Raw genomic sequence first — 12168 nt, 5'->3', positions numbered from 1 at the left:
AGTTGTGGGCACACCGCTCTGTAACCCCAGCTGCTGGGCAACAAGGCCAGCCCGGGCTCCCCACAATCCTGACTGGAAAATGAATGAGTGCAATTGGGCTTTGTTTTTAAGACGGGATATGGTTCAGTGGCAGAGTGCTCAGCACTGTGAGCCCAGAGGTTCAGTCCCCAGTACCATACCTACGGTCGACGAAACGCTCTGTCATACGTCCTGTTCCGTACTATACTATGGATTCCTAACAGTTTTTGGAAATGCTTCAAAAGAAACTTCTCTTTTTCTGTGCTGTATTTTCTTTTTTAATTGACACTCTACATGCCTGGGCAGGTGTTTGAATTCCACGCCTAAATGATCCTCCTTCCTCAGCCAAGTAGCTATCGGCTTGTTTCAGCACTCCTACATGTTTAAGGAGTTCTCAAGTGAGCTGGGCAGTGGTGGCTCACCATGAGTTCAAGGTCAGCCTGGTCTACAGAACAAGTTCCAGGACAGGCTCTGAAAGCTTCAGAGAAAGCCTGTCTAGAAAACCCAAAAACAGAACAAAATTGTTGTCTGTTTAACTTATTTAGAACTGTCTAACCTTGCTTTCTTTGTTCATTAAAGGAGGAATCAAGATGTGGTTCCTAATTTAAGTGAAGTGTGGAGGATACATCATTGAAAACGGGTAATAAAGTGTAAGCACTCTCATGGTAGAGAATCGGTGAATGCCACAGCGGGTTCTATAGAGATTTTATTTGTTATTTTGTTAAAAATAAAGTTTGCCTGAAGATCAAAGTGCAAAGCTAGCCACACTAGTCAGCCATACAGGCCAGGCAGTGGTGGCACACACCTTTAATCCAAGTAGCCACACTAGTTAGCCATAGAGGCCAGGTGGTGGAGGTGCATGCCTTTAATCCCAAAACTAGAGAGGAATATAAGACGGGAGGAGACAGGAACTTGCTCACTTTCAGTCAGAAGATTTCACAGAGGTAAGAGCACTTTAGTAGCTTGGCTGCATTGCTTTTCTGGTCTTCATCTTGAACCCCAATATCTGTCTCTGGGGTTAATTGGCATTAGCAAATGCTGAAATTCAAACAATAGTACTCAAGCAGATGGGCTGGCAGTTCTATTCTAAAGTGATGGCAAGTCTGAGACAAAGATGTGGTTTTGAGAAAATAGGTTGTTCCTCTCTCCAAGGAAGTGTATTGACTGAGGGAGGAGAAGAGGACCAAACCTCTTACCAGTTATATTAGAGACTGAGGAGAAAATGAAAGCAAATGTTTGGCAAGGAACTAGAGAAATTAGAAATAGCAATGCAGCATTTTCAAATGCAAGGAAACGTTTTTTGAAAAAGTGGTTAAAGAAGAAAGTAGAGCAAATTAAAACTAAAAAACAAAAACAAAACCCTGATTTTTTTGATTCGGCATGGAAGAGGTTCTTAGAATATTATAGGCAGAATATTTCCTAAAGGGGATCACATCTCCAGAATCTGAATATGTCATGTAACATGGCAAGGTGTGTATGTGTGGTTTGGGGTGAAATGTAAATTACAAATCAGTTCTACAGAATTGTGACATCCTGTATTATCTGGGTGTGCTCAGGTCATCATAGGATGTTAAGATGGAAGAAGGAGGGAAGTTTCCGAAGGTGTGGTGTGAGAGCCTTGACCAGCTTTTGCTCCTTCTCAAGATGGGCTGGACCACCTGTCTTGTCACTGACACACGTGACCTGACAGGAGGAGCGCAGGAAGGGTTTACTCTCACATTTGAGATCATTGTGGTGGCACAGGCATGGGAGCAGAAGGGCCAGGAGGCACCTGAGAATCTGGTGCCAGAAACGGGTGGGGTAAAAAGGCCTGTGTGAGAGGCACGTTCCCTCCAGCTCTGGTTGGAGGCGGGATGGTTTCTGACCTTGGGTAGACTTGTTCAGGGTCTGTGCAATACGGCCCTGATCAGGAAACGACAGCAGTGGACAGATAACAGACGTCCCCTTCTTTGCCAGCAGTTCAATTATTACTGTAGCAACACAAAATGGAAACTGTTAATAGCTAAGTCCTTGTGTGGCAGATACTGTTGTACCTTTCCATGTATTCCTTATCAGGATTAATGAATTTAATTCTCATGAGTTTCTGGTGTAGACACCCTGCTCTACAAATGGAGACCATAGGCCACACAGGTCTCCTGGTCCAAGGTTGCACCAGGGCAGAGCAGGCCAGAAATGGATGAGATCTTCTACAGTAGTGTCAAATAGGATCGTTTTCCATCCTTTCTGAGAAGTTGCAATTGAGAAGTTACAGAACATTTAAATGACTAATACAAGAAACGTTCCCATCCTTGCTTAGAGTTAAAATTATGCCCCAACCTAGAGGCTCTTTTCTCCAGATGACATCAACCACAAGAGTAGTTGGCTAATACAAAGCAAGACACCATGTGTTTTGTGTGCTTTTCATCATGATCTGGTTTGGCATCTTTGTTTTATTGGGATTCTTATTTTGATTCTTGTGGGTTTTGGTTCTGAGAAATAAAATGAAATTGGGTAGGTAGGGAGGTGGGGAGGATCTGGGAAGAGTTGGGGAAGAGGAAAAAATATAATCGGAATGTATGGAAGATATAATTTAAAAAGTTTTCAACATTGACCTCAGTTTTTGTTTCTCCATCGGTGCGTGTTTATATGGTGCAAGTCGTAGGCATCACATTTCTTAAATCTTTTTTTTAAAATAATTGGCTAGTGTACAGAAATTCTTTGAGATGTTTACTTGCACGGGACTTACATTTAAGAGAAGAAGAGAGAGGATAGTTGATGTGTAGAAGAATGAAGTTAGACTAATTACCTAATTAGTTTTACGTAGGAAAGGATTGCGGTAGATTATCTTTTGCCTGTTGTAAGATAACCAGAAAAGTAACATGCAAAGGGCCCCTTGTAAACTTGTGTGGTTATTCTTTTGTACTTACTGGACAGCATTTGATTCAGTACTCAAGCGATTCTCGATTTTGCTTCTCAGGCGTGTGCATTACGGCATTCTAAGCCAGTTCCTAAACCAGGCCATAACGGTGCAAGAGGAAGTAAGGGAGGCGGGACCGGAAGTAGGGGGTGCTCGCGGGATATGGCCTGCGGCCCGCGGCCCGGTGGATGCTGGGAACTGTAGTTCCCGTGCCGCAAGGTATTCCTGAGCAGGGCCCGGGAAGAGCCTGACTGGCTCCCTGAAGCCGCTGAGGCGGCTTCGCCGGGACGCACTTCCGCGACCGCGGAGGGAGGCGCGGCCAGAGGCTGCTCCGAGTGGGCGAGCAGGGTGCTCGAGACGTGAGGACCCGGTAGGTGTGGTCAGGGACGCTCCGTCTCGGAGTCTTCTGCAAGTAGTTGAGGGTGTCGTGTGGAACGGCCAAGTGGCGGCGAGTCGGCATTTTAAACGCTGCCCACTTGTGCGGCTGGGGAAACTGGCTGAGGAGGTATTTGGTCGAGCGCTACAACATTTTCATCCCTTCCGAGGAGCATGGAAATGCGGGGCCGCGCTGCTGGGGAGGCGGGGGGAGGGGGTGGAGGCGCGAGCTGCGGTTGCTATTTTCGCGGCAGCGGCTGACGCGCCCGGTTGTGTAACGCTGACCCGCGGCGGCCCCCACGCACCGCGAGCGCGTGTGGCGGGCTCGCCCCATTGGCTGAGCGCAGCCGCCCCTTTCCCTGCGCGGCTGCTCGGGGTCTCCTGAGGACGCGGCTCCACCGCGGGGAGGGGAGGGACAGTCTCCGCAGCACGGCACTGCCACCACTGCCACCCTCGGTGACCGCCCTGGAAGAGGTCACCAGGGGTCCCAATGGTGCCATTGATGTCAGATGGGCCCTTCTGATTGTGAAGCAGTCATGCTTGCATGCTTGGTATCAGTTCAAGAATCATAGACGCGAGTGGGGAACCTTGACCGAAGTCAGCACCCAGCCACATCCTGCATAATTACTGGACTAGGACCAGTGAGTGATAAACGCCTCGATCCAGGAAGCTCGCGGGCGTTTATGAGTTTTCACTCAGCCTACCTGTTTGAGCTAAGTAGTATTTAAAGAGGACGTCACTCCTGTTTAGAGATAGGAAAACTTCCTGAAATGGCAGGTTGAGCCAAGGGTGATAGCTTGCGGCATGAACTAAAAAGAACATTCTGGTCGCAAATTTCACGATGAACAATGCAGATCCGTTTTGTCTGGATTTATTGTGAGCACCGTTTTTTAAAACACTTTTAAAACAATGCATTTCTTTCCGTTCCAAGACAGTTGTATAGTTTCTTCACCGTTCTCATTATTTCATGATATCTGTAAACCGAATCTTGGGGGGGAAAAGCCATTAATTCTTTTTCATAGATTTCTAACCCAGTAAAGTGATTTTTATTTTTAACCTTAATTATCCTGAACTTTCGAATCACAAAGCGAGTGTTGTTTTTCTTTTGGGGCTCACATCCAACGGTGAATGTAAGAATCGATCACCTGTATTGTTTGTGTTTTGTTTGCTTTGTAGTGGTGCTGGTGATTGAACCTAGGGCTTTCTACATGACGGGCAAGCATCCTAGCACTAAGCTACATCCTCAGCCTTACACTCTCCTTTTGAAAAACGGATTGCTTGCCTTTTCTGATGTAGCATTTTATTAAGTCTAGATGACTGCTATTTTTTTTTCTGCTTCTCCGTGAATTAGTTTCTAGAGAAGTGCTGTAGTAATTTGGAGCCTTTCCTGTTTCCGTAGGCCCACATTATCTCTGCTTTGTGTGCGGCTGTGCACCGGTATCATCTGATTCTGGAGGAGCAGGTACACTAACTAACAGGTGAGCGTGTCCTTTGCTTCTATGACGTCTCCCTTCTTCTGCTGTCTCAGCCGGAAGCAGTGATTTTCTTCAACAGAATAGCAGTGTAGAACCCTTGTGGTACAGGGATTGGTGGTTCCGGTTTCCAAGAAAACCCAAATTATAGATAGAACGGATGGCCATTGTTAACATCAAGAATTAATTTAGTGACTATGAGACATACATGCTTTTGAAGTGATTTCCTTGGAACCGTCCCTGAAAAAATTATAATGGATTCGTGAATTCCCAAAGCTCTTAGCCACTATTTTGCATCAGCCTTCTTTGAACTCTCTTCAAAGCAAGAGAAAATATCCTTTTGAAAATATTTTTTATTCCAGGTGATATTGATAACATTTGTGTACCAGATGTTCTCTGAAAGTCCCTCTGGCACAAGAGACAGATGTGGGGTGGCAGTTTGGGAACAGAGCATTTGATTTGGTCATTAACCACCCCAGAACTGTCATCATTGCTAGGGAAACGTTTTGCTTTTCATTTTACAAAATTAGAGAGACTTTTGGCCACTAAGGAGCAGGAAACAAGCACTCAATCTAGATACAGCCGGAGTGCCTCCGGGAACAGGATGTGGTGACTTGTCCCGGGTGAAGTGAGCGGAACTTACACTAAACCAAGGCTGTCATTTTCTCTGTATCCCAGCTAGACACGTATGGGCAGCTATGTATTTACTCCTTCAGTCAGCGAGTAATGGAGTTCCTCCCCCGTGGGCCTGTGGTAAGCACCAGGGACAAAGCAAGGATCTCTGGCCTGAAGTTGAGTCTGTTGGAAAGAACAGTATGTAAACCAGGAGTGGTAGGCATTCTCACCACTGCCGAAGAGAAAGAGTGCTGCTCACATCATGCACCAGGGATGGAGGAAGGCCGTCGTTCAGAAAGCGAGAGGGTTAGGTTGCTTTCCCCCACAAGATGACGGACATCAGGTAAACAAAGGATAGGCAGGGACTATGAAAGGTCTTAGAGCCTTGGAGAGCTGGCTTAGCAGTTTAGAGCACTTGCTGCTCTTGCAGAGGACCAGGTGTGGTTCCCAGCACCCACCCGGCAGCTCGCAACCAGCTGTGACTCCAGCTGCACTCTCTTCTAGCCTTCGCAGATACTGTTGGCGTGTGGGCCATACATGCAGGCAGAACATCCATACACAGCAAATGAAAATAAACCTTGTAAAAAGCGTGGAGGGTTGACATGTGGCCAGAGCTCTTAATTAAATTCAGAAGTGGGAAATTTGGACAGGTGGACGGAAAGGCATAGACCGTGAGGCCTATAAGGTGAGAGTGACCTATGAGAGGCCGAGAACTGGTGTAACTGGGAAGGTTTGACTCAAGAGTCTTTATTATTCAGGAAATGGGAAGCTACTGAGAGGAAAGAAATGAAGCCACAGTCAGATCTGCGTCTCAAGAAAAAATGTTCTAGGTATAGAGCTGATTGACCAAGCACAGAGTAGAAATCTTTTTCCTCTCTCACACATGAAAAGTCCTAATTGGAAGACAGCAGTCTTTTTCAGTTTTCCAACGAAATATATCCTTTTGCCTTCGCAGTGTAAAATGTTATCTCAAAGTGGAGTAAGACATCAGATTGTAGATATGTAGAGTTAATAACAGGACAAAAAGTGATCACAAAAGGAAGCCGTGAGAGGCTAGACATGAACCTCAGCACTGGGGTTGAGGCTGAAGATTGGTTCTGCTTCTGAAACACATTTTATGGTATCCTTGTTGACTGTGTTTAAAACTTTTAGTCCTTGCTGTATCACCATGGCAAGCTCAGAGAACTGATGCAGAACGTACATTGACTTGACGCAGGTGTGGTTAAATACACTAGGACTGCAGTAAATGTTGCTTTGCCCATCTTCATTAGTGTTGTTCGTAGGCAAAGGGTTGCAGGAGAGGATTAATAATTGCATATACTGATCCTGTTCCTCGTTGCCTTTGGGTTGCAGGAATCGGTGGCACAGGACACTGTTTGGAACGATACCAATTACTTTGAAATTGTAAGTATTTGTTCCCATTCCTGGAAGCAGGGATGGAACTGTGATTGAGTGAAGAGTTTGTGAGGAGTAGCTGAAGGAGTCTTGGAGCTTTAGACGAGACAGGAATAACCTCCTTCTTATTGCTTAGTCTTTCTCTAACCCAGGGCAATAACTTTTTAATAAATGGTTTACTGGCTTGTGTTGCTTAATATATAACAATGTTCACGTAATACACAGCAATTATACAGTTGATTAACCATCGGTATTTTGAGTTTGTATGGAGCAGCATATTTTATTAGCACACTAGAGCAGTGACCTTGGTGTCTTTGCAGGGTATCTTCCATATGTGTCACATGCAACAAAAAATATTTGTTGAACAAGTGACTTCTTAGTCATAGCCATTTCTTTGTCTAGCCCACATCTGTGAACTACTCTACATGGTCTTGGTACAGGGCCCACTATGCATTCATAACCCTGGAATGAATTGTATGCCTGGCGCTATACATATACTCATCGTATATGGGGGAACCAGGTCAAAAAATTCCTGGAACCGAATTCAGAAGCTTGGCAGCAGTAAGCATTCCTAATGCAAGCATTCTCAAACCTGCACCAAAGTATTCCTTCTTTGTTGCTAAAATTAAGCAAGAGAGGAGGATTTTTTTTTTCTGACTTGCATGCAAACTAAACTATAATCTGTCATTTTATTCTGAAAATGTCCTGACACTGACAGAAGGCAGCACAGGTGGTAGCTAGTAACTGTGGGAAACTTAGACCTGCCCTCGTTACTCTAGTCAAGGCCAAACCAATTTTCATATGGTACACTTAGTAATGTGTTACTATTTGAAAACGCAGGCATAGAGTTTCTGCTAGTAAAACTATTCCTAATTTATATGACTATATAACTTATGCATATGCATGTAGCAGAGTTTTCTAAAGAACATTGTACCTGCTTGCTGAGACATGTGCTAACCTAGTGTCTTAGCATTTTGTCTTGGTTATCTTTCTGATCCTGACTTCTGGGAATATTCTTGTGTCATCTCAGTAGAGAATATTTGCTTTTGGAAAAGATAATGGATTCTGTGAGCACCGTGATAATGTATCAGAAATAAACACAACTTCACCCCTTCACCTTGCTTTAAACAGCAACAAAAGGAAATGTAGCCCTGAGAATCGTCTGCTCTGTGGCCTCATTGTAAAATATATTTGAGTAGAGCTTTGAGATACATTGCAAACTCTCAAAAAAAAATTTAAATCTGAATCAGATACTGGTTTATATAGTTAATTGTACATGAGAAAAGAATACAGCCTACTACTTTGAGAAGCAAGAAAAGCCTTGCTGTTGTTTCTGTTACAATAGCATCAGCAGAGACAGGTGTTCTACTTCAGAATCTCCATTGATCGTCCACAAACGTTGATAGCTCTATAACCACCAAAATCTAGAGATTTCCCTGAAAAACACTTGGATCAAACTGAATCAGCCAGAAGGTAGGTGAGCAGAAACCAGGACTTTGTTCTCCTGTTCTGTTTGCCTGATTTCCCTGGAGATGAGCTCATTCCCCTTCTGATAATTTCCCGACGTGCCAGAATTATAGCAGTGAGGTGTGTTTGCCTTTTCCTCATTTAGCATCCATTCAGCGCACATGGCTCAAAGCTCTCCGGTGTGCCGAGTCCTGAGCACGGTCACACACAAAGGCAGTCGCTGAGTGGCTTCACACAGTGCATCCCAGTGTTCTAAGCATTTGATGTTACACGAACACATTGGATCCCTGTGGGAACCTGTAGGAAGACACTGCTTTCGTACCCATTTTGCGGATGCAGACTAAAGGCACAGGGAATGTCTGTCCGTCTTGTCTGGCCCAGAGTCAGCTCTTAACAGCCTGCTGTTCTGCCATGCTTTTTTCGTACCTTTGCCTTTGCAGACCAGACCCCTTACACCCCTGCTGTCCGAGTCTCGCTGTGTGTTTGCTGGGGTGCTAACGCTCAGGCTGGAGCACTTGCAGCCAGCTAGCTATTCGTTGTTGAGAGTTCTAGCTCCTGCTGTAATTTGAATTATTCGTGCTTAATGTCTGCTTTTTCATTGTACACCTAATATGCAGATTGGCCCATGTATGTATGCCAAATGAATATTAACAACAAAGAAAATTTTAGGTGTGATGTTACTCAAGTTAATTTTGAAAGAAAATGGTTATGGCCAAAACTTTTAGTTGTTGTGTGACACAGTGATGACAAAGTGTATGTGTGTGTGTGCCTGACCTGGGGCACACATACTAATGTGCATTCCTGTTGTACAGGGAGGAGACAGAAACTCCATCTTCCTTCCTTCCTTCCTTCCTTCCTTCCTTCCTTCCTTCCTTCCTTTCTTTTTCACTCCCTCCCCCCTACTCCTCCTCCCTCTCTCCCTCCTTCCCTCCCTCCCCCTCTCATTCCTTCCTTCTTCTCTTTCTTTCCAGAGGGGTGGGGTGTGGTCTGGTTTAGGACTCACCATAGAGACCAGGCTGGCCTCAGACTTACTGCAGTCCTCCTGCCTCAGAAGGGCTAGGATCAGAGGCAGGCGCCGGCAAGCTCTGCAGAAGTGGCCTCTGCACGGTCATGTCTTCACTGATGCTGCCGGGTGGTGGCACTGGTAGCTCTGCTCTCTCCTGCTGTGCCTGATTTGCCCTCTGTGTCACCCCTAGTGTGACCGTACTGTTCACGCCGACTTGCCATGGGCTGCCGAGATGTGCACGCGGCCACAGTGCTCTCCTTCCTGTGTGGCATTGCCTCTGTAGCAGGCCTCTCCGCGGGGACTCTGCTTCCCAATTGGAGGAAACTGAGACTCCTCACGTTCAACAGAAACGAGAAGAACCTGACCGTTTACACCGGCCTGTGGGTGAAGTGTGTCCGGTACGATGGGAGCAGCGACTGCCTGATGTACGACCGCACCTGGTACCTGTCTGTGGACCAGCTGGACCTGCGTGTCCTCCAGTTTGCCCTGCCTCTCAGCATCCTGATCGCAATGGGTGCCTTGCTGCTCTGTCTGATTGGAATGTGTAACACGGCCTTCAGGTCCTCGGTGCCTAACATCAAACTGGCCAAGTGTCTGGTCAATAGTGCAGGCTGCCATCTGGTGTCTGGACTCCTGTTTTTCCTGGCCGGCACTGTGAGCCTCTCCCCATCCATCTGGGCCATCTTTTATAACACTCACCTCAACAGGAAGTTTGAGCCGGTCTTTGCCTTTGACTATGCGGTGTTTGTCACTATCGCTAGCTCAGGGGGTCTGTTTATGACCGCACTTCTTCTGTTCGTTTGGTACTGCGCGTGCAGATCTCTGCCCTCGCCGTTCTGGCAGCCGCTGTACTCTCGCGCTCCCGGTGTGCACACTTACTCTCAGCCCTACTCATCGCGCTCCCGCCTCTCCGCCATAGAAATCGACATTCCAGTCGTTTCACATAGCACTTAACAAGTCCGTGTCGTACGGCAGCCTCGCGGTCCCCTGCGTGAAGAGCCTTTTTGGACCTGTATACTTTTTTCCTTTGTTCTTGACTAGTCAGTGGAGCCAAATTTATATATCTTGGTAGAGTGAAATGCTGCTAGATTTTATGAGGTATATATTACGTTCTTCTAAGTGTGAAACCTTCCTTCTATCTTGCTTCTAGTCCTAGAAGGGTATTTAGCCCCCTGTTGATGTCTGTGATAGCAGTTGAGGCGATGAAAACAGCACAGTGAGGAGCAGTGCTGTTGTGCTTGATCCTTGCGGAATCCCAGATCCTGTTTGTCTCTGATGACTTAAACTGAGAAGAGCAGTTAAGTACAAGGAATTTCCGTCAGGAGAGGATTGCAGTTCGTCTCCAGGACTCTGCCAGCTCGAGGGTGTAATTTTGTTCTCTCTTGGGACTAATTGAATAGGCACCAGTATACTGAAGATTACTATCTTCTACCTCGTATCCGTGGAAAGTGATATGCATTTTAAATGATGTCAGAGTAAGGTTAACATTTAACTTCTCTTTTGGTTTTCAGACAGGCTCTTGCTCTGTACTCCTGGCTGGCCTAGAACTCCCTCTCTAGGCCAGGCTGCCCTCAAACTTTTCACCGTTCTCCTGTCTGCCTCCTGAGCAATGACTGCAGCCCAACCACATCTAGCGTGCCAGAATTTTTAGTTAGACGTTACATTGTTGGAGTTGAAATGTGCCAAGTGACAGGATACCCATCAGTCAGGTAGTCCTCGTGCCCTGTACTAGCTTAGCGGCTAAGACAAGTGAGCAAAAGGTTGTTGAAGCCAAATGGTTGCCTTTTAGACCTACATGGCAGGGCACAGGAGCCTGTTCTGAGTTGACGGCATAAGAGAGTCACGTGGTGGCTCCTGTGGGTAATGAGTGACGTGCATGGTGGCAGCTGGACTGCTCAGCTCCTGTTCCTGCTCCCTCCCTCCCAGCTGGCCTTTAGTCCACCTCGCACTGAGGTGGTGCTCTAGAGGACACTTCAAAGGAGGATGTAGCTACATCTGTGTAGAAATTCTGATCTAATACAGATCAAACTGATAACTGACAGCCAGCCAAAAGGCTGCTTTTCCTGGCAGCTGGTGGACTTCTCAAGCGTTGATCCAGGAAAATATTTCAGCTAAGCCGTGCCTTCCTGGCACAGACAGCCTAGGGCCAGCAGCAGTGTCCTGGACACAGAGATTGACCTAAGTTAGCTTCCAGGCTGTGATAACAGTTTCAGATAAGGAGAACGGGAAGGCAGTGGAGAGATTCAACTGTGCCCTTTCTACCTCGGAGATTAAGATGATGCATTAGAGAGAGACAGTTTTAAAAACGTCTCTTGATGTGATATCAAGCGGAAGAAAGCACGTTGACACTATAGTAACACTAAGTAACATTAAGAGTTGTTGGGTCTTAGCTCTTAGTGGCTTGAGCTGCTCAGCTGGTATAATTTCAGTGTGCTAGCACTGTGTTTGTAAGGATTGTGGTATATTATACTTACAGATTTTTACAAGCGGCTGATTTTGTGATAAACAGTTCATGATGCCTCTTTTGCAAATCTGGGTATTTCTATAGAGATGCGTAGTAGTTTTCCCTAAGTCCACCACTACTTCATGTAGGCAAGTAAAGCCGGTCGTAGAATTGTTAATGCTGCCATTACAAAGCATGCACTTCTATGGTTTTTGAAATCATCACTGAATCTTTTTCACCTCTGGTTCTTCTCATTCATAGCTACAGCTAAGTGTTGATCATTCCAAGACAATGGCAGCTGGATTTCGAGATTAGTATCAGTTTTTCTCCTTTTGTTAGTTAGTCTTAGTTTTTCTCTCACTAAACTGTTGTTCAAAAGGGCCAAGAATTCCACCATCCCTTGGTTGTAGTATAAAGAGTTAAAAGTAGGGCCAGGCGTGGTGGCTTATGACATTAATTCCAGTACTCAGGAGGCAGAGAC

At 45.9% G+C, this 12168-nt stretch overlaps 1 protein-coding gene across 2 annotated transcripts; it reads left to right on the top strand.

Moving 5' to 3' along the window:
- Nucleotides 1-3139: 3139 nt before the first annotated feature.
- On the top strand, nt 3140-10198 carry Cldn12 (claudin 12). Of its 2 annotated transcripts, none has more exons than XM_038315567.1 (4): nt 3140-3284; nt 4689-4760; nt 6727-6780; nt 9435-10198. In XM_038315567.1, exon 4 carries the CDS (start codon nt 9464-9466, stop codon nt 10196-10198), a length of 735 nt encoding a protein of 244 aa, XP_038171495.1. In that variant the 5' UTR covers nt 3140-3284; nt 4689-4760; nt 6727-6780; nt 9435-9463. The 2 variants fall into 2 exon arrangements, with proteins under 2 accessions (XP_038171495.1, XP_038171496.1); XM_038315568.1 differs by having other exon boundaries at nt 3282-3419.
- Nucleotides 10199-12168: the final 1970 nt, after the last annotated feature.

The sequence above is a fragment of the Arvicola amphibius genome, chromosome 18 (genome assembly GCF_903992535.2).
Source record: "Arvicola amphibius chromosome 18, mArvAmp1.2, whole genome shotgun sequence".
Taxonomy (NCBI): Eukaryota; Metazoa; Chordata; class Mammalia; order Rodentia; family Cricetidae; genus Arvicola; species Arvicola amphibius.
The sequence above is the reverse complement of the archived record's forward strand: the minus strand, read 5'-3'. Positions and strand labels throughout refer to the sequence as shown.